This window comes from Hemibagrus wyckioides, linkage group LG06 (genome assembly GCF_019097595.1).
Source record: "Hemibagrus wyckioides isolate EC202008001 linkage group LG06, SWU_Hwy_1.0, whole genome shotgun sequence".
Lineage (NCBI taxonomy): Eukaryota > Metazoa > Chordata > Actinopteri > Siluriformes > Bagridae > Hemibagrus > Hemibagrus wyckioides.
The window spans coordinates 13,522,595-13,542,206 of NC_080715.1; the positions used below are offsets into that span (position 1 = coordinate 13,522,595).

The window sequence follows — 19,612 nt, forward strand, 5'->3', positions numbered from 1 at the left end:
TGGAGTGCCATTCAGGAGACATGACAGCTAGAGGTGATGAGGGAGTATCAGTTCTGTAAGCGGAAAATGGATTCCCTGAGTATAGGTATTATTTCCTCCGTCAGCAGCTTTTGATGTAGCTATAGTTTATGTTTAGTGCAGAATACTGGTACTATAGTGGAGAACATTTACAGAAGATTTAGATGCTTCCACAGTTCCTTTACTGTCGAAATAGGTGTTGGAGATGCTTCTGCAGAATGGACTCCAGTTTTAGTCCATTAGTTGCTTTACTGAGATTGTGAGATGATGAAAATAAGCTAGTTTCTCATTGTGTCCCAATGTAAAGGCAGCTAGAAGGATATGGTAACAACTATCCCTATCAGTCATTCCCCTTGTTTTTTCACTTAGCTTAACAATCAGTCATATTTGTGTATTTTTTTGAGTTCTTAAATAGCTATTTTCTGGCTAATATTTATTAGCTTACATGCCCTCACAGCTGATATGGCTGACTTGCTAGCCACTGGACTAGCACTAAGTTTGTTCCGTCCTCAAATAATCCAGTAAACTAGCACGCAATAGCAACTAAGCAAACATATGCGGCATCGTAAAATTTAGATGCCAAAGTAATATCCAGTTTAGAAGTAGAGATTATTCATATTTGCATAAGCATTACATGGAAACTGTTCACTGGATTGTGTCTATGGTTTAAGCAAGCTAAAAACCCACCAAAGTGTAAGATAATGACAGCGTAATTTTTTAAACCGAGACCCTTTTGTTGTTAATTATGTCTTAATCAGTCTGCTTGGTCTGATGGTTATACTAAGCAGACTAAGAGAACCTTGTCTCATGGACAAATAACAAATTGTGTATACATGTCCTATTGTTGCCTTAGTCTAGATTCCTAGCCCCAAGCCAGGCTGAGATGGGTGATGACAGAATATCTCACCTCTCTCTGAAAAGTCACATGGGCCATCAGTCAGCAAGCACACTGACAGCATTCAGCAGGACCACGGTGCTGCACACCGGCAGTGGAGAGAGGCCAAGGCCAGTGATCCAGGGCCAATGTGGAGTTGGAATGGGATGAGGTTCAGAGAAAGCCATAAAGAGAGACATGAGACAACAGATGGATGGAGATAGAGACAGTGCGGAAGAGTTAGAGAAGAGGGATTGTGTGCATGTGAGAGGAAGGACAAAGAGAGACCGACCTGGGGAGAAGCAGGGATTGATGAAGTCTGCTGTATACAAACAACATCAAATCCCTATCAGTGTTTGCCCCTCACTTCTCGCCATCTTTCCTTCTCTCTTACTGAGTCATCGCTGGCTTTAAGCCAACTGGAACCAGCCTTTTCTGTCAGTGTCTTCATCTGAAATGCTGTGGTGTGGTGAGAGAGACGCTGAGAGAAGGCCATGATGACAGAGAGGGAAAGAGAGAGTAAGGGAGACATGAGATAGAGTAATATAGAGTAATTGCTGGAGCAGAGGAATGAGCACCGACTGCATTTCCCACCGGTGCTATCAGTTTGAAGGCAAACAGTGCGGCAGCATGCCAATGCAAAGACCGAGGCAGCATTGAAGGCAGGTAGCAAAGGAGGGAATATTCTGCTCTTCGGTGGTGTTGAAATCCTCCTCCTGGACTCAATACATCTGTTCTCTGGAAGCCGAGAGAGAAAGAAAGGAGCAGGATGAGAAGGGAGTGTGTGTTGGGGGGGTTTGGGTGATAGTATTTGAAGAGGGCGCTTAGGTGCTGGCTGCATTAGACATGCATGTGAAGGTAAAATGGAGACTTCCTCTAGGTTACTGCCTACTCCACTGTTCCTTACAATTAGTCAAGATGCCTGGTGTGTCTCTGCTTGTCCCGTCATTCACGTTCCTCAAACGACTTTCACTGTAAGTCATTCCTCTTTGCCTTTTTATGGACCTTTATTCCATTTCAAAAATGATATCTCCATAGCATACACAGTCCTTTTCTCTCATCCCCCTTTCTGTTTTTTCTTCTTTTTTTTTTCCATTTTACTTCTCTTCACTAGGTTTTTTTTTTCCTTTCATATTTTTTCTCCCTCAGTTGTTGTTTGCTTTGACGGGGAGGGATGCTTAAAAATTAAGCGTTTCTCAATTCACTAGACCATTTACAGTTCTGAAATGATGACAGACAGCTCTCTCTCTCTACCAGTTTATATGCATCTCTCTCTGTCTTTCCCTCTCTCCATCTCTCTACAGGGGCTCTTTACTATTTCAGCCATCCCACAGTGCCACCAGACACAGACTGAATAATTCAGGCTGGAATTTTTGCATCCCACCTTCCCATATTCAGTCAAATATTCCTCACCAGACACAGCCCTATAATCCCAGCACTGGGGACCACACACATGGTCATACTCATGCCTTGTATTCTAGTATAAGCCTTCAGTAACTGTCGGTCACAGATTCCCCAAAGATGGTGAACTAGTGAACTATCACCCCTTCAGTGTCCTCTGAGGAGTTATCTGAGGATTCAGGAGGAAAAAACTGGCAGACTTCCCTTTTCAATTATTCACACAGCTGTTTACCTCCACCCACACTCACTGGCTTGTCCATCTGTCTGAGCAGAGTTAGGCCCTTTATATCCAAAGACATAATTAACTACATCTATGATGGCTACTTTATTAGAAAAGATGCCTCTCAACTAATGTCTACATGCATCCTGATCTTTTCACCAGGGTTCTGGTTCTTGTTCATTTCTTCTTCTTTTTTTATAACTTAGATTGCAGATGTTTTTTGTTTTTTTGGGGGGGGGGATTGAAATATCTTACATTGTGAGTTTAAAATGCTGCTCACGCAAATGTTTTTGTGGCCTTAGAAGGCTGTGAGTGATTTGTCTTGGCTCCGTAAATCTCCTGCCGGCTCTGCAGAGTCATGTACTGTATATCAGCGTAAAGGTGGCACTGCAGTCAGCCGGCTCTAATGAGATCGGCTCAGCACAAACCTACACAGCCGTAAAACCTGCACTGCACTGAGGCAGCATGAGTGGAGGAGAGGAAAGCATAAAGAGATGGAGGAGGGGAAACAATATGAGTGCCTGCTTTCCATTAAAAAAAGGGAAAATGCCCCTCAGCCAGTACCACTCTCCACCTTTAATATGTAATTGTAGTGTGAGTGTGTGTGAGTGTGTGTGTGTGTGTGTGTGTTATGCGCATATCCTAGCAGCAGCGTTAGTGTTAGTGTTCATGGCTGATCTCTCAGCTCCTCTTGTGTTTCCCTCTCTACTGTGGATTACACTCAGACCTTTAGGCCTTCTAACACAGCTACAACATACTCCCTTTAGTCTTCTAAAATACCACTTAAGGACAGAGTCACTGTACAGCAAGGTTTTCTTTGTCTCAGGCAGACATAGAGACAAAAATAAAAATACTACGCTTAATTAGCCGGTGTTTCTGCGCTACATAAATACCAGTGAAGTTATGGGGTAATTGTGATGATATGCCATTACTCATCTGATGAAGGGTTGAAAGGTTTCAGGAAACCTGCTTGCAAATACATACATTGCTGTGTTCAGACAGGTAACTCAAATCTGATATTTGGCATGTCTGATTTTCTATAGACCGAGCATCTAAAAGTCAAAATGTGACTTTTCAAATCACATAGGTCACATTTGCATGTGCTTTAAAATCCGATTCAGTCCAGATTTCTGGAGATGTGAATCGGCTTGACCAGTCTTATCAGATTTCAGGCTTTAATGTGTTGTTTTTTCAGCATTCAGTTCATGGTGAAAGCAACAAGCTGAGAATCAGGGAGGAAAAAAAAAACAACAGGGTCAGAGACAGACAGATCTTGGGGCTTTAGCAACAACTGCATGTCTTCTTTCTCAGTTTTAAAAGAAACTATTCACTTTTGTCACTGTTGCACTAAATAGGTATAGAAATGAGGCTGGAAATTGTTCTGATACACATCATCTATAGCAAAATTGTGATATTGGTTGCAAGCTGACTGGCTTTTCTCTGCGAGTGAATGTGATTACAGTCTGATCAAATAAATCAGACCGGCTTAAATGAACACTCATTTAATAAATCAGATTTGGATTGCCTTGTGAACCATGCTGTTTCCTAATCCATTACAGAAACATTTGCTAAGGTACATGCAGGTATAGTAGGCTGTCCTGCATTTTTACATTGATAATAACCCGATAAAGTCACTAGGAATAGGATCTATTTCTCCCTCTCTCATGTGTGGAATTACTACTGAGCGTCATCTACTATGAAATAATATCTGCAGGACGGGTAGGAATCCCGGATGTGCAGCGCATGCTAATGCACAGTTGCAATTTAACTGAAGCCTTCGAATGTCACAATGATGTGCTGCAGCCATTTGTTATAGCAACGGTGCTTATACACAGGAAGTGTGTGAGTGACAGCTACTGCAGAGACTGTTCTGTGTGAAAGAGAGATAAAGACAGATAGGAGGGGAAGGGTGCATGAGGCAAACTCGAACAGAGAGGCGTGGAGCAGAAAGCGAACAAGAGAGAGAGAAAGAGAGAGAGAGAGAGACTGATAGGGTGAAGAGAGAGAATGGGAGAGTGAGTAATAGATAGAGAGAGAATGAGGGAGTGATGGTGGCCTTGGATCAGTCGATGGCGGGCGGCTCACGGCAGGGCTTGACAGCAACTCTCCTGTTTCAGGATGTGGGAGTCTGTCACTACAGGCACCTGTGTGTCTTTCAATGTAACACCACTCAGGGGCCAAGCTAGTACAAGGAGAGCAGCGTCAGGTGTGTGTGTGTGTGTGAGAAAGTGTGAACACAAAGCGTGTGTGTGCATGAATGTAAGACTGCAGGAAAAGGTATAAGTCTGTCACTGGAATGCACTGTCGGCAGCTGCATTCAGGCTGTTAGAACAGATTTCACTAGGTGAATACTATCCACATTAATCAGAGGCAAATGATCTACATTCTGGTACAATAAGATCCCATGTTCACTGTTAGGGATTAACAATCTGGGGAAGCACACTTCTTTCAGAGCACAGCGCACCCACACATGAGCTTTTATTTATTGATGTTCATACCCCTTGACTTGTTCAGAGGACAGTAACGTAAAACTAAAAACAAACAAAAGCATAGCTTTTCAGTTTGCTCAGCGCTTATCCTGCTCAACAACAACTTTGCTTAGCTCACCTTTGCACATACACACACACACACTCACCTCTCTGCTCAAAGAGAAAGAGAGAAAACATAAACAGGGCATCAGACATAAAAAATACATATCAGCCATCACTCGTTTGCTTTGTCACCAAAATCACATCCTCCTGTTCCAGATTCCCAGTAAACCACATCCTGGGAAGCATTTTGGACAAAAAATGCTGAAAGGAAAATAGTTAATGAATTCCAACCAGCAGTTATCAGAGTCATTTCATTGGCTGAAACTCAAATGCCGTTCTATTAAGCATCTAGTTTTTCTTCGCATATCTCAGCTTTGGAGGTTGGGGTCAGAGTGCAGGGACAGCTACGTATAACACTGTGCCCCTGGAGCAGGGAGCGTTAAGAGGCCCAACAGTGGCAGCTTGGTGGTGCTGGGGCTTGAGCCTTGACCTTCCAATTAACAACCCATATCCTTAACCACTTGATCTACCACTACCCCATGAATATGAAGATTTCTGGACTTTTTCCTGAATGCTGGTTCACCAACAAAATAGAAACGCTAATGAATTAAATCAAAAAGAAAAATAAATATAAACCAAATATAAACTTCAGTGGTTTCCGATGAAGTGTGAACACACTATAGCAGTATTGGTAACAATAAAGTTCGCTCTGTCTGTTTCAGTATAAAATTGTAGTCTCATTAATATTTGACTGCATTCCAATGCTAAATCTTTAATGTAATTAAAACTCGAAAGCAATTTTTAAATTTGACAGTCTTACCATCTATAGAACCTGGGGGAAATCATTGCTCTTCAGTCTCATTTTGACCACTCTGCCCCTTGGGCCCTGCTAATAATTGGACTTTCCAATCCTGTTACACACTTTTACAGCTATTAAGTAATTTTTGTCTCATTCGAATATCAGCCGTTAATACTCAGTAACTGAGCTTTGGGGTATTCATCTAGATTTGAGGAATCCATAGTTCCTGTTTTACAGCAAGGCTGATTATGTGTAACCTGTATGCAGGTCCTGGATACTGAGCAGTAATTGTATGATATTTTATCACCAGCTTTGTGTTTGCCCACGCTCCGGCCTGAAGGTGCCCTTTACTTTATGTTTCTCAAAATATATCTCTGAAATTCAGTGCCTATGAGGCCATAGATGTTTAACTTTCTGAATGAGCAGTGTGCGATAAGTGTATTGTGGGTTTTTTTTCTTCCAAGGAAGGGTGTGTGTGTGTGTGACTGGAATGTGAGGACTAGTATTCTCTCACACAGTGAGGTGATATATTACATGTCATTTGCCCTTGGTCCATATACACACATGTACACACCATGCTGTGGTGAAACGCTTCACTTATACACAGGGTGAAAGGTTACAGATAGATGAACTTATTAAAGAAGCATCATTTCTGCTGCACTTGAGTGCATTTCCTGCTTCTGACAGCTTCTCACTGTCGCAGCTTGGGAGAATTTTCACTTACTGTTTATGTGAGCATATGAGTGTGTGTGTGTGTGTGTGTGCATGCATGAGAGTATCAGGGGAAAAAGGAGGTATTGATGTAGTCAGCTGTATACAAGCATCCAATCTGAAGCAGCTACAGTGCATCATTGTGTACTGTGTGGGGCGTGTACACCAGTCGCTTTCCCTTTCTTTTGCTTTCACTCTTTCATCTCTTGCATTCTTTAAACCTATCTAACTTCCTTGCCTTCCATCTGTCTCATTTCCTCACTCTTGGTGCCTTTAATGCTTTTTAGCACAAATATCTACCCGGTGATTAATGACCACAAGCCTTTGGTCTAGTTCCTTCTCTTTCATTTGATGATATATATGGGAGTTTGTGCCAAACGTTGACGAGGAAAAGCCTCTCACGTCTCGCTTTTCCTCCATCTCCGCCTTCACTTGGATTGCCGTTTCACCCTGCTTCCTTTGCTTTCCTACACAAACACTCGGAGGTCTGACTCGGGCTGGTCCCAGGCCATCTGGCCCCGGAGTCATGGGATCCTGAGGTGGGTCGTGTCCTCAGGGTCCGGCCTTTCTGTGTGTGCAATGAAGCAGAACTTACACTGGTCTGGTCCTTCTCATCTTTCTCCCTCCTCTCTCCTGAGACCAGCCAGAGACTGGCACATACACACAGGAACGAGTGAGTGAGTGAGGGAGTGAGAGAGGGAGATGAAGATATGCTATCTGAACTTGTCATCTTGTCTCCTCTCACCACCCCTGGACCTAGTGGTTTAAACACATGGATTTTGGTCAGAAAGCACCAGCATTTGCTAGGAAGTGGAGCAGAACCTGGAGAAAAGTATTACTAACTATAATAGCCATGTATTATGAAGTATAATAGTTTATTGAATTGAACTGTATGCAAAACAGGAAACAAGAACAGTTTAGAAAGAGTGAAATATTCGAGTGTGTGAGCTGTGATTATATGAGCCTCGTTCATCCAGGCTTGCAGAATAAACACTTTTTTTTAGTTTAAACCATAGCTTCATGTGCAGGGGTGTGGAAGTGGGTGTCTGTTTGTCCAGCAATTAACAAGATGATCTTTCCTGGCCACAGTAAAGCCCTTCTGATTACATGTTTGTTTACAGTGTGTATGACTGTGTGCCTGTTTATTTGTGTTACTGACATTGCATCGCAACCGGGGTATTTAATTACCATTTTTTTTGCTAATCTCCTCCTAACCGTTTCTTCTCTGTAGATTTTCCACGCCAACACAGACCCCTCTGAAGTGGTCCTGAACCGGATCCCTCAGCCCGTCCTGGCTCGATTCGTGCGAATCAGACCCCAGGCTTGGAAGAACGGCATTGCTTTGCGCTTTGAGCTCTATGGCTGTCAGATCACAGGTGTGTATATAGTGTATTAGCATAAAACACAATACTGTTATGCCTGTTGGCGTTGTCTTGATTTAATGTAATCTCTGTAAGTGATCTCCTCAGTTTATAGATCTACTTCTGTCACTAACGAACATGTACCTCTCTCCTCTTTCCAACATCGTCTCCAAACCAAACAGCTGCCTCCGGTGCAGAATAGATGATGAATATCGTTCCAGTAGTTGCCTTTGTCCCTGTCACCTGAACTCAGCACTGTATTTATCTGCTCTATTCAGGCCATGTAATTGAGTTTGGCTATTTATGGAGATGTGGAGATTAGAGCATCCTAATTCTGTTTGTTTCCCTTGACACAGACATGAGATGGGCTGCGTTTTTTGAGCTGATGCTATCACAAATTTCCATCACACTAAATCATTATAGCGTTAAGCAGCGATTCGCTCCTATTTTCATCGACAGTAAGCAGGACAAATGTGCTTTTAGGGACGGGGCCTTTTTTCAACACTGACACAAATGACACATAAACATAGAACTCACTACCATATTAGCCCTGCTCTGGGCCTGCAGGGGCCATCGCCTGCGGGCTTGTAGCACAGAATGGCTTGCTTTTAGTGGGTCAAGTAAGTGCCCTCACTCCCTAACTTATGAAGGACTGATGCCCACCTTGGATGAAACTGAACTTGCCAAGGCCAGGAAAACAGTAACTCAGTGCCTTGGCATTATTTTCAAAGTTTTATTGTCTCCCCCCCTCAAGTGTGGGTGGAATACAACAGAGATAGTGTAGGATGGGTGTTCTGCATTTGTCTCGTTCGCATTTTACTTTGTTTCTGTTTTTAAGCCATAGGCTACAATCAATCATTTATTTCTGGAATCATCTGGTTTTTTTTTTCTGGCCCTGTGGCAGAAAATGGGTGCACAGAGAGAGTAACAGCTAAAGAGTAGGAGTGAGAAGAGTGCTGTTTGTTGGTATTTTAGCTGCCCTTAAGTGGAGTCATCTCTCTATTGAGATGAGCCTTCTAACACCTGAAGTCATAGGTCACTGAAAACAAAAAGCAACCGCGCACACATACTCTCCCACTCACAGACACATACGTTTCTTTACACACTCACAACTTCTCTTTATTTATTATTTACATTTTTTTCCCCTTTTGATAACAGAAAATTTTGATTCCTCAAATCTTAAACTGCCAGTCTTCCTCTTTCTCGCTCTCACTCGTCTCTTTTCTCTCTTGTTCAGATGCTCCATGTTCAGAGATGCAGGGCATGCTCTCAGGACTACTCCCCGACTCGCAGATTTCTGCGTCCTCCATGCGGGACATCCACGGCTCCATGGGTGCGGCTCGGTTAGTGGCCAGTCGTTCTGGATGGTACCCCAGTCCTACACAGCCTGTGGCCGGTGAGGAGTGGGTGCAGGTTGATCTAGGAGTCCCAAAAGCAGTGCGAGGGATCATTACACAGGGGGCACGCGGAGTCGACGGCAGCACCAGCGCCGAGAACCGAGCTTTCGTAAGAAAGTACCGGCTGGCACACAGCATGAACGGAAAAGACTGGAGCTACTTCCTGGACCCTAAGACCGGCCACCACAGGGTGAGGGGTTAATCACTGATTCACCAGTTCAGGGTAATCCTGCTAAGACTTCATTTAAGCAGTGATCACTAGCGCGGTTCACTACTGTAATAGGAAATTTACCACAGCAAGTCATCTAATAGTCTCCTGTATTCTCCATTTCTGAATCAATAGTAAGTAACGGCCATTTCATTCATTTTTGCTCCTCTCAGCAACTCAACACTTGCGCCATCTCTTTTACTCCATCCATTCTAAGAATTCAATTATACTCAGTTATGCTGCCAGCATTGATAACATTCCTGCAAAATCATTTACAGTTGTGTTAATTAAAACTTCTCTAGCTGAACTTCCTCCTCAGGCCATATGAGACTCGTACATCTGAATATCCCAACAGTTTTCCCCCTTTTTTTTTTGGTCTGTTTATCTGTCTCTGTCCATTAAATCTCTGATGTTGCTCTTGCTTTTCAGATATTTGAAGGAAACACACACTTCGACACCCCGGAGATCCGCCGCTTTGATGAGATCGTGACCCAGTTTATCAGGGTGTATCCGGAAAGATGGTCGCCTCCTGGCATCGGGATGAGGCTGGAGATCCTGGGATGTGATCTTCCAGGTTAGAAAGTGTACATGACATCACCTGTCAATCACAGATGACATATCAGTCTGTCTAAATGCTTGAAGACAGACAACATGCCAGACAACATTTCCCTGCAGAATTTAAGTACTGGGCGCTCAGTGTATCACTTGAAGCTGAAAAAGGCCACTTGGCTGTTCTGCTGTCCTTCACCTCTTTTCCTCTTCCTCCTCTGCCATGCTGAATGTTACACCTGTCTCAGAATGATGAACAGTGACATGGACAGGTGCCCACTCCCCTCGGGGCCTGCCGAAACTCCATAAAGAAAAGCCTGGGGGCTGCTGGCGACAGCCTGTCGCTCTGACTCTGTGTCCACATCACTACTAGGAGCACAGGGGCTCGAGCGCCTGAGGTGGAGCCTTGGGGCAGTGCCCAGCTTTAGAAAAGTTTTATCACAGTGACAAAGAAAAAGAGAGAGAGCTAGAGGGCAGAGAGGACTGCCAGCATGGGGTTAAAGATTGTTTCTGCGCAGAGACTGGACCAGGTTGAACATTTTTATCCTGGATTCACAGTATTTCGAGGTATATATGAAAATATAGAGAGTGAGGCTTAGCTTGATGAACAGTTCTCTTTGGTTTCTATTAAGTATCTGCAATGATTTCTGGGGTAGCGTGTGATGTTATATATCAGCAGCTTCTGCAGAAGAGTAAAACAGTAAGTGATTGATGATTGAGAAATCTCAAGACAGTGCATTGCTACTGTATTAAGAGTGATGTCTGTGCAGCTTCTGCTGGGTTTGAGTAATAATATTCACTGTTGTGGTCTAAGAGTTGTGAGTTTGTTCAGGGTTTGAACTTCAGTTTAACTGACAGAATAATAAACATGAAGTTTATACTGTATTTATTGCAGTACATGAACACAGTGCTGTCTACACCTCCTGATTCTGTCGTAAATATTCAATCTTGGTGGTATGGAGACTTCACGCTGTGGAGAGGCTCAGCATCTGGTTTTAAACTCACTGTACATTACTTGAGTTTTTCCTGTCACGTAATACTTTTGAGTTTTTATTTTCCACATTTTAGTCACTCCTGCTTACTAGTTACTACATTTCTCTATAGTCTTATATTTCGATATGTCGATTTTTATTCTTTGTATCAGACAGCTTTCATGAGTCAATCCAATCCAAATTAAATTATTAAATAATTTTTCTGTGCTTCCAAAGTCAGCACTTTATTCAGCACTTTACCAGATGTTTTTAGATATGCTGTGCAAGGCATCATGGGATTGAGTGATATTGAGGATAGAACACAGGGTGTGGTTGTGTGCTATAAATTGTGTGTGTGTGTGTGTGGTACAGTGTAGTATGTCAGACTGAGGCAACAGAGTGACTGATTCAGTGAGTAATAAAGCTGTGCAAGGCTGTCTGTGCACCAGATGTGTGAGACACAGGGGGTCGAGTCTCCTCCTCCCTGCTCCTACAAACCCAGCCTAAGCTCACCACTCTATATACACACACACAAGCTGCTTTATTTTCTTGATTACACATATGCAACCACTTGTGGGCACTATCTTTCTTACTGCTTGTTACATACATTCACACACACATACACACACACACACACAAGCATGTACATAATCCTACTCTCTCCTCTCCCACTCATTCACACGTACACCCAGTATGTGACATTGATATAAATAATTAGTCTATTGCATATTTTCTTGTCTGTTATTTTCAGCTACACGCCTGTTTCACTTCTCCTTAAAGCTGTAGTTCAACGACAGAGGCCATTGAAAGCTTATGTTATTATTAGTATGCCTCTCAGCACAGTGAATGTAACACTACAGAATACTTTAGCATGACAGAGCTGTTGTTTTTTAAGAAGTTCTGCTTGCTTAAGCAGTCAGAAGTGCAAAGACATGAGGAGGACAGAGGACAGCGCTGAGTGGACAGCACATGGTGGGTTTTGTTCTAGGTGGAGAGGGAGAGAGAGATGTTAAATATTCAGAGGACTAACTCAGTTTCACTCCACTGAACAGCATGATTTACCTCACGTACATCTGCTGCTGCTATTATAGCTATATCCTGACCCGATAGAAGCATACTCTACAGAGCTGAGCTGTCAGATTCCTTCAAAGATTTTATTAGCTATAGTATTCAAATGCATCTGAATGCTGAAGCACTTTGCTTGCACAGTTGATAAAAGGCTTTTGTCTGAAACGTCTTGTTTCCCTGGAAACTTTATATACTACGCTTAACTTTTGCTACATCCACTATCTGTGCTGAAGTACACAGCAGATACTTCCTGGATTCTTCACAAACTTTAGGGAGTACTAAAACTAATGCAGTCTTATATAAGCTTCAGTGATTTCGATTATTTTATTTACTCCCAGGTTTCAGCAGCTTTAATTCACAGGCCTAGTTCCAAAAGGCTTCCTTTTCACACTTAAAGTACAGCTTCATGGAGTTTTAAACATCCAGACCCTTGTTAGTCCACAATATGAGCAATAAAAAGCCATTTCGGCTCATAAGAGTGACTCCAGTAAGTGTCTGCTGGAAATTTTGTAATAGGTACATTAAACATTTCATCATTTTGAATCAAGAAGCTTGTAAACACACACACACACAGATTCACACTAAGAAACTCTAAGATATACACACATACTGTACCGAGTGAGAGAAACAGTAAATCCTGTGATCACTCACCTGGTTTAAAGCCCTCTGCTCGCACCAGGGGGAAAGATGGGGAGAGCCGGAGCAGGGGATATGATTGAGGGAGGGACAAATATAATGAATAGATGAATAAGTAAAAGCCCCTCAGACCTACTGCTGCGTATGAAAGCGTGAAAGACACATAGAAGGACTTTGGACTATTTCAATCAGACTGGGCTTTTCATTATTAATCAGCAGCCATGGCCTGCCCCAGTTGCGTGTATTGGGAGGTGAGATGAGACAGAGAGACAGAGTAAACAGTGACCTCTACAGGAACTGCTGATATACAAGGCAAGAAAAAGAGCTCTCTTTAAGGTTTTGAAAAGTTCAGAAGACCTCACTTCTGTACGCTTAATGTCTTGCCTAGGCATCGTGTTTAAACAGCATCGACCTGCTGTAAAGAGATAAGGAAAGAACGGGAGTGTGTGACTATCAGATATAACACATGAAGAGCTCTGATCATTCCCAGGTGTGTGGGTGGCCAGCTTTAGCTGTCATTCAAGCAAAGACAGTAAGCGAGTATAGTTTAGATTACTACCTTCTAGTCCTGGGAAGGTCTCACTGGAATAAATCTGACTGTTGTTACAATCTTGAAAACATTTTTTTACTTATCCAAGGGGCTTATCCGATGGTGGAACATTCCTTTAAAAATTTATTCACAGTGCAATCACTTTGCTCCTCTCTGCCAAGGATCTTTGTGCTGTTATGAAAATTAAATGGGTTTTTTTTTTTTTAGCATATTTATCTTCAGTAACTGCTCGGGCTAGGTCTGGGTGGATCTCGTCTCGTGTAGCCAAACCTTAGTCTGAAGGCAGAAGGTCTGGACTTTATAGCAGCTTTTATTGGCCAAGGACAGCCCAAGAGGGCATCTGAGTGACATGTAAAGCAACCAATCCCAGTTTGTTTTGTTCAGCATCATGTTTAGGGGCATGAAAATGTAGTCCCTACAAAGACAGACAGGCATGCAAATATAGATCGTTCATTTAAGAAAATCCTGCAAATTAATGGGTCTATACTGTACACTTCAAAAATCCAGTGTTTATCTGCGACAATTTAGGAGCAGTTTAGAGAAGACAGTTCACCTAATAGAAGGTTTTTGGGAGGTGGCTGGAAACCAGAGAAATGTGAAGAAACCCATATGCTCAACTCAAAACAGACAGGAACCATAGACCTTTGTCATTACTGTGAATAACAAAGCAGGGAACAGAATTGAGTTTAACAGTAAAACTATGAGAATGTAATGGTGAAGATTAAAACTCTCTCAGCCCCTGTCCGTATGAGAGGAGTAGGTGTGGGAGACTTCAGACCTTGTCTTTCGGCTTGCTTTGGCTCTTTGAGTCTGTCTTACACATGTTTCTGTTTAGGTCTGGGCACTAGCTTCTGGCCAGACACACACACACACAGAGACAAACTCTCCGGCTGAACAGTTCTGCTGTATAGTCTGTATGTTTACAGCCATATGAATTGAAGCTGTCTAAAAACATGAGCTTCTTCACAAAAGACGCATTTTCACCCCATGTGTATTCCTTATACATTCTCCATTAGTTATATCAGCTTTTTTGAAACCCATGCAGGTTTCGGGTTTTGTCCGTCTGCGTTGATGTGTTTTGGCTGCAGCCTCAGCTGGCAGAATGTGTTTGGGATATTGTGCTGTTGTTGGTACCATGTATCTATGTATCTTGGAGAGAAAGTACCTCTCTCGTCTCACTGTGTAATATGAATATCAATAGACTGTTTTTCAAATGTTCTTGGATATGATATTTATCACCTGGTGATGATGTGCTGTTGTGTTTTCTTGGCTCTTGGGCAAAGCCCTTATCATAGACCAAACAAGCATGCCTGCCAGCTCAGCCTCCCTCTCCGAGTGTGTTTGTGTGTGTGTGTGTATTTGTGTGTATTTAGGCTGCAGTCCATTAGAAGAATCCAAGACAATGACTGCCTTGAAGAGAATGAATGCTAATATAAAGGCAACATTCCAAAAATCAGTCATGTTTTGTCTGTAAATTAATTATATATATGAATGTTTTAATTGGCTTGGTGCTTTTGGAAATTTGTTTTTTGTTGAATCCTGGAGACCAAGAAGCTTTGTCTTTCACCGTCTCTCCATTAGTGCTTAATTAGTTGTGGGTAGGTTGGGGTATATATATGTGTGTGTGTGTGTGTGTGTGTGTGTGTGTGCATTTTCCCTCAGTCTCTTGCAGGTGAACTTGCATCCTCTGTCACACACACTTTTCTTTGTTATTGTTTACCTCTTTTCATACATCAGTTTCTGATTTTCAGTTGTTTCCTGACCTGATTAATCTGCACTCCTTCCTGGGAACAGGATAGATTATTCGGTCATACAGCATCTGCTGCCAGATTCTGCACGCAGCCACATTGGGTGTTTCTCTCTCCGCCTGTCTTCCTGCTTGCCAGAGGTGCAGATTACAGCTTTTTACATAATTGAATGTCTGTTTCACTCTCTTGCTCAGAAAGAGCTGAGTCAAACGCCACTGAGGCAGAGAGGTTAGTTGAGGGTTAATGCTGTTACCCCAGCTCAACATACCACCGCATAAGCAGGGATGACCCCACTATCAGCCCACGCATATAAACTAAGCCTTATGCACGTGTTGCTGTGGATTTTATTTCTATTGTTCCTCGGTTTTTGCCATCAGACTTTTTATTTCTTCAACCCTTTGGTCTGACATGATTTTGATGACAAAAAACAGACAGCTGAACAGAGTAGCTTGAAGCACCAGTGTGAACTAATAAAAGGAATAATCCCTAAGGTTAAGCATTAAATGGTAACTGGTCAGTTACCATGCTGCTCAATTACATGCCATTCAGCCACATTAGTCGCTTATTTCTATCTTTATTCCTTATTTTATGTAGCTGGACCTTCTGTGTCCTGTACACATAGAAAAATATGAAAAGGGTGAAAAGTCTTGATAATAACAGAGCTTGTTGAACGTTACTCGTATGAAATAGGATGTCTATTTTCCACTCTACAAATATATTTGACACAGCAGTCGGCAGGTCACGTACACGCACTTATGCATAGTCCACAGTTTAAAGATGAAGCTTTGAAGATGAACTGGAGCAAGGTGATGCTGTTTGATGTAAGAGTCAGCTGTAATTGTTATTGCTGTGTTTAAGATGAGTACATGGTGCTTGTAGTGGAAAAGCTGTCCATTAATAATAATAATAATAATAATAATAATAATTATTATTATTATTATTATTATTATTATTATTATTATTATTATTATTATTATTATTATTAATAATAATAATAATAATAATAATAATAATAAGTCCTAGCTTTATTTTCAGTACAAACAATAGTCATGGCCACTCTCCTGTCATCACCGGCATTGCTTGTCTAAAGGGTGTTGAGTTTATACTCTGAATACAGGTGACCTTTACACGAAGAGGGGACAGGGGTATGAGAATCCTAGAGGGGCGGTGTACGATGGTGCACACTTGCCCTTACTAATTACAAAAGGAGAGGGGAAGTGTGTGTGTGTGTGTGTGTGTGTGTGTGCATGTTTGTATGCGTTTGAGCTCACTTCCCCAAGATGCAGCTCTTGCTGTGGGTTAATTGCATTTGTAAAGGGCATCAAATTAATGGACTTTAATGTCAGAAACCCAATCAGCTGGGGCTCCTCTTTCATGTCCCCTCCTGCTTATAGATATTAATAATATATTTACATAGCTGCCCTCTCTTTTCATCTTGCACAGAAGTGCCAGCTGGATTACTAGTGCTGCTCACATATTTGCCAATTAAGCAGTGAATTGTAAAGTGTAATGACACTAATGAAACTAAGAGCTGACAATCATTAGTCACTTACCTCCTTGTTTTTCTGCGTCTGAAAGCGTGAACGATGGTGAGACTGATTTAAAATAGTGCGCTGTAATAGCCACAGGATGCGTGCGGTGGATGTATTTCCTGCAGTCGTGTCATGTTTTGCCATATATTTTAAGAGATGAAAATGGAAAGAGGAATGAATGAAGAGTGATGAGGATGTGAAGCTTTATCAGTGATGAATCCTTCGCTGAAAAACAAGATCAGAATATTTAGTTCATGGATGTGTGTCATTGGAATAGCTGTTCCAGGACGCACATGTTGACATTTTTCATGCAAGTCCCGTTATACAGGACGTGACATATACCAAATGTCATGTGTTAAAAGATTTTGGTTTGGTTGTTTTTCATATTTCTTTACTTATTCTACATTCGGACAAATTTCCATTTCCATTGTTCTTAGTCTTTTCTTCCTCCTTTTGTCGCTTTATTGTGCTATTGATGTAAATCGGCCATCTCTAAAAGGTTTCAGCAGGTTGCAGAATAAATAGTCAAGACATAATCCTTTTTTTTCCCTGTGATATATCGGCTTCCTGGTAATGTGCAATTTCCTGTAAATTATACTTTTGCGGTGTCAATCTTTTCGGGGGTTTTAACTTGCACTCACACTTAACCCCTTTGCGATTATTTACAGCTGAATTCCTGCGTAAATGTGCGTGTTTGAAAGTGGTTAAAGAGAGTTTAATGATCCATGCTGACTCATTGAAAAGAAAGAGAGACAGAGAGGCAGCGGGTCGGTTGTGGTGGTAGGTTTTGCTGATCCATAAAAAGAGCCGATGTGGGTTGGTTGCCACAGCCTCAGGTGCTGTGATGGAGGTAAAGCTGTAAAGATGGCAGTAATGGGGTAAAGCTGTAAGGCTGGCACTAATGGGGTAAGACTCTTTTGGAGGTCTGTCTGTAATTGGGTGGGAGGTAGGGGTGGGGGCTTGGATGGGGAACGATGTGAGGAGGATTAAGGAGGAAGAGCCGATGTTCTTTCATGCTACTCAAACTCAGCTTAAACCTTCTGCTTAATTACATCACCCTTTCGGCATCTCTCTCTCTTTTTTTCTGCTATCTCTCTCCCCTCCCACTCGGCCAATAAGAGCTGGTTTAATCCCGCATTAGCGTTCACTAACCACTTGCAGAGGGCCGTGTGCTTTGAATTGATTTCCAGCTGTGTGAGTGTGTTCTACTCAGGGTGTTTTTGAGCAATAACTTTATAAATCCTTTGTGTGTATCAGCATGTGATTTTACCCCATATTTGGCAAAGTGTGTGTGTGTGTGTGTGTGTGTGTGTATTTAGCACTACTACTCCAAGGTCAATGAAGTGGGACCATTTATCAGTGGCAGCAGGAGCCACTGTGTGTGTATAAGAGACAGATTCTTCACTGTAGAAGTTAAGCTTTTCATGTATAACCTGGTATTAAACCTTTCCAGGTGTATAAGCTGATATCTGAGACTACAGAACATTCATTTATCGTTATTGTACAATTCTAAAGGTTATTTCATGGTCATGAGTCTCTTCCACATGTGTTTCTTTCACTGCTACTCCCATTTTTTCCCCTCCAGTTTTTTCCCTCCCAACATCTTTACCTAATCTGTTTCTTCTCTCTGTCTCAGAATCCACCACCACTGCCAACACAGCCACCCCGACTCTGGCCAAGCTAGAAGAAACTACCATGGTTCAGAGGACACCAGGTGAGTGGCAGGCAAATCATCCAATCACGAGAATCCAGAGTTTGTATTTTCAACTAGGACAAATTTGCCAGTGTGCTAAGTGGGACTGCGGGAGTCCACAGCATGTGCTGAGTTCTCCTCATTAGAGCTATCAATAAATGTTATCACTTATGCTGTTCTGTACAATACCTGTACAAGCCTGACAGCGAGGAATGAACTCATCACGTCTGTTGTTGAGTGTGTGCATGTTTGTGTTTGTGTGTATGCTTACTGTACAAGTGTTTGGGATTGTATACTACCAAATGCATGGTGGTAAACAACCATAAGCCCAGAAACACATCCTAATTCTTGTATAGTGTATTGGTTAGGGACTTTTTTTCATTCTGTATGCATAGACATGTAGACTATCCAGAGGATTCATGACAGAGGATGTGACACACCCAGTAAGCACTTTGCTGTTTTGAAGGAAATAAGGAGTAAGGCATCATTTTCGACGCTTTTATTTACAGTACAGTTTCCGATCACTGCTGCAGAACTGCCTGTGTTGCACCCATGATAATAATAGATTGCGCCTACGTTTGTGGAGACTTATGTGTCGATGAACAGCAGTATGCAGCAGGAGTGCTAACATTATGCTAAGCAGCCTGGCAGTGTTTGTGCCCTGTGTTAGGATTGATTGCTGATGGAGGGCTGGTGCACTGCTCCATATAGATGAGGCCAGTGTGGCTCCGCTTGGCTTAGATCCCTCTCTTATTTTCTTCCCCTCACGCTTCCTGGCTCAAAAGAGCCACATAATAACTCTACCTGCAGATAGGTAATCCGCCTCCGCACTCTCCATGGTGCGAATTGAGCCATAAGGTATTCTTCTGCAGAATATCCATCTGCATACTCGTATTTAGAAATACAGTTGAATATACGTACTCATCCACACTGAGTGTCCACGTGCAGTAATTAGGCGTATTGTAGACGATATTTAGCACAATATGTCTTTATGGTAGTTGTGGCTTGCAGGCTGTACAGCATGTTGACATGCTCAGACCCTGCCAAACTTTTTCACAGCCTCTCAGACTGCATGTAGAGCTGAGAGGAGCTGAGAGATGGAAAAAAGGCGGCGCACGTCAGCATTCACAGTAAGCACAGAAATAACTGGAGTGGTAGCCAGATTAGCTTTTTAACGACACAGCAACGTGTTTATTTGGAACAAGCATGCAGTGGGCCACCGGGTAGGAAGTGCTGACAGCAATGTGAGAGAAAACCTGGGAATAGGAATGACATAAGCCGGGTATTTATACATTTCCGTAGTTTAATTGGAGAACTTCTCTTCAGATGTCAGAATCTTAAATGT

General features: G+C 42.3%; 1 protein-coding gene across 2 annotated transcripts in view; it reads left to right on the forward strand.

The window, feature by feature from the left end:
• Window positions 1-19,612, forward strand: part of nrp2b (neuropilin 2b) — a 67,704-nt gene that overhangs the window by 33,411 nt on the left and 14,681 nt on the right. For both annotated transcript variants that reach the window (XM_058391713.1, XM_058391712.1), the window contains exons 8-11: window positions 7,786-7,930; window positions 9,153-9,502; window positions 9,950-10,094; window positions 18,211-18,288. In XM_058391713.1, the coding sequence (XP_058247696.1) occupies window positions 7,786-7,930; window positions 9,153-9,502; window positions 9,950-10,094; window positions 18,211-18,288 (718 nt within the window). The remainder of the gene's footprint in view (window positions 1-7,785; window positions 7,931-9,152; window positions 9,503-9,949; window positions 10,095-18,210; window positions 18,289-19,612) is intronic.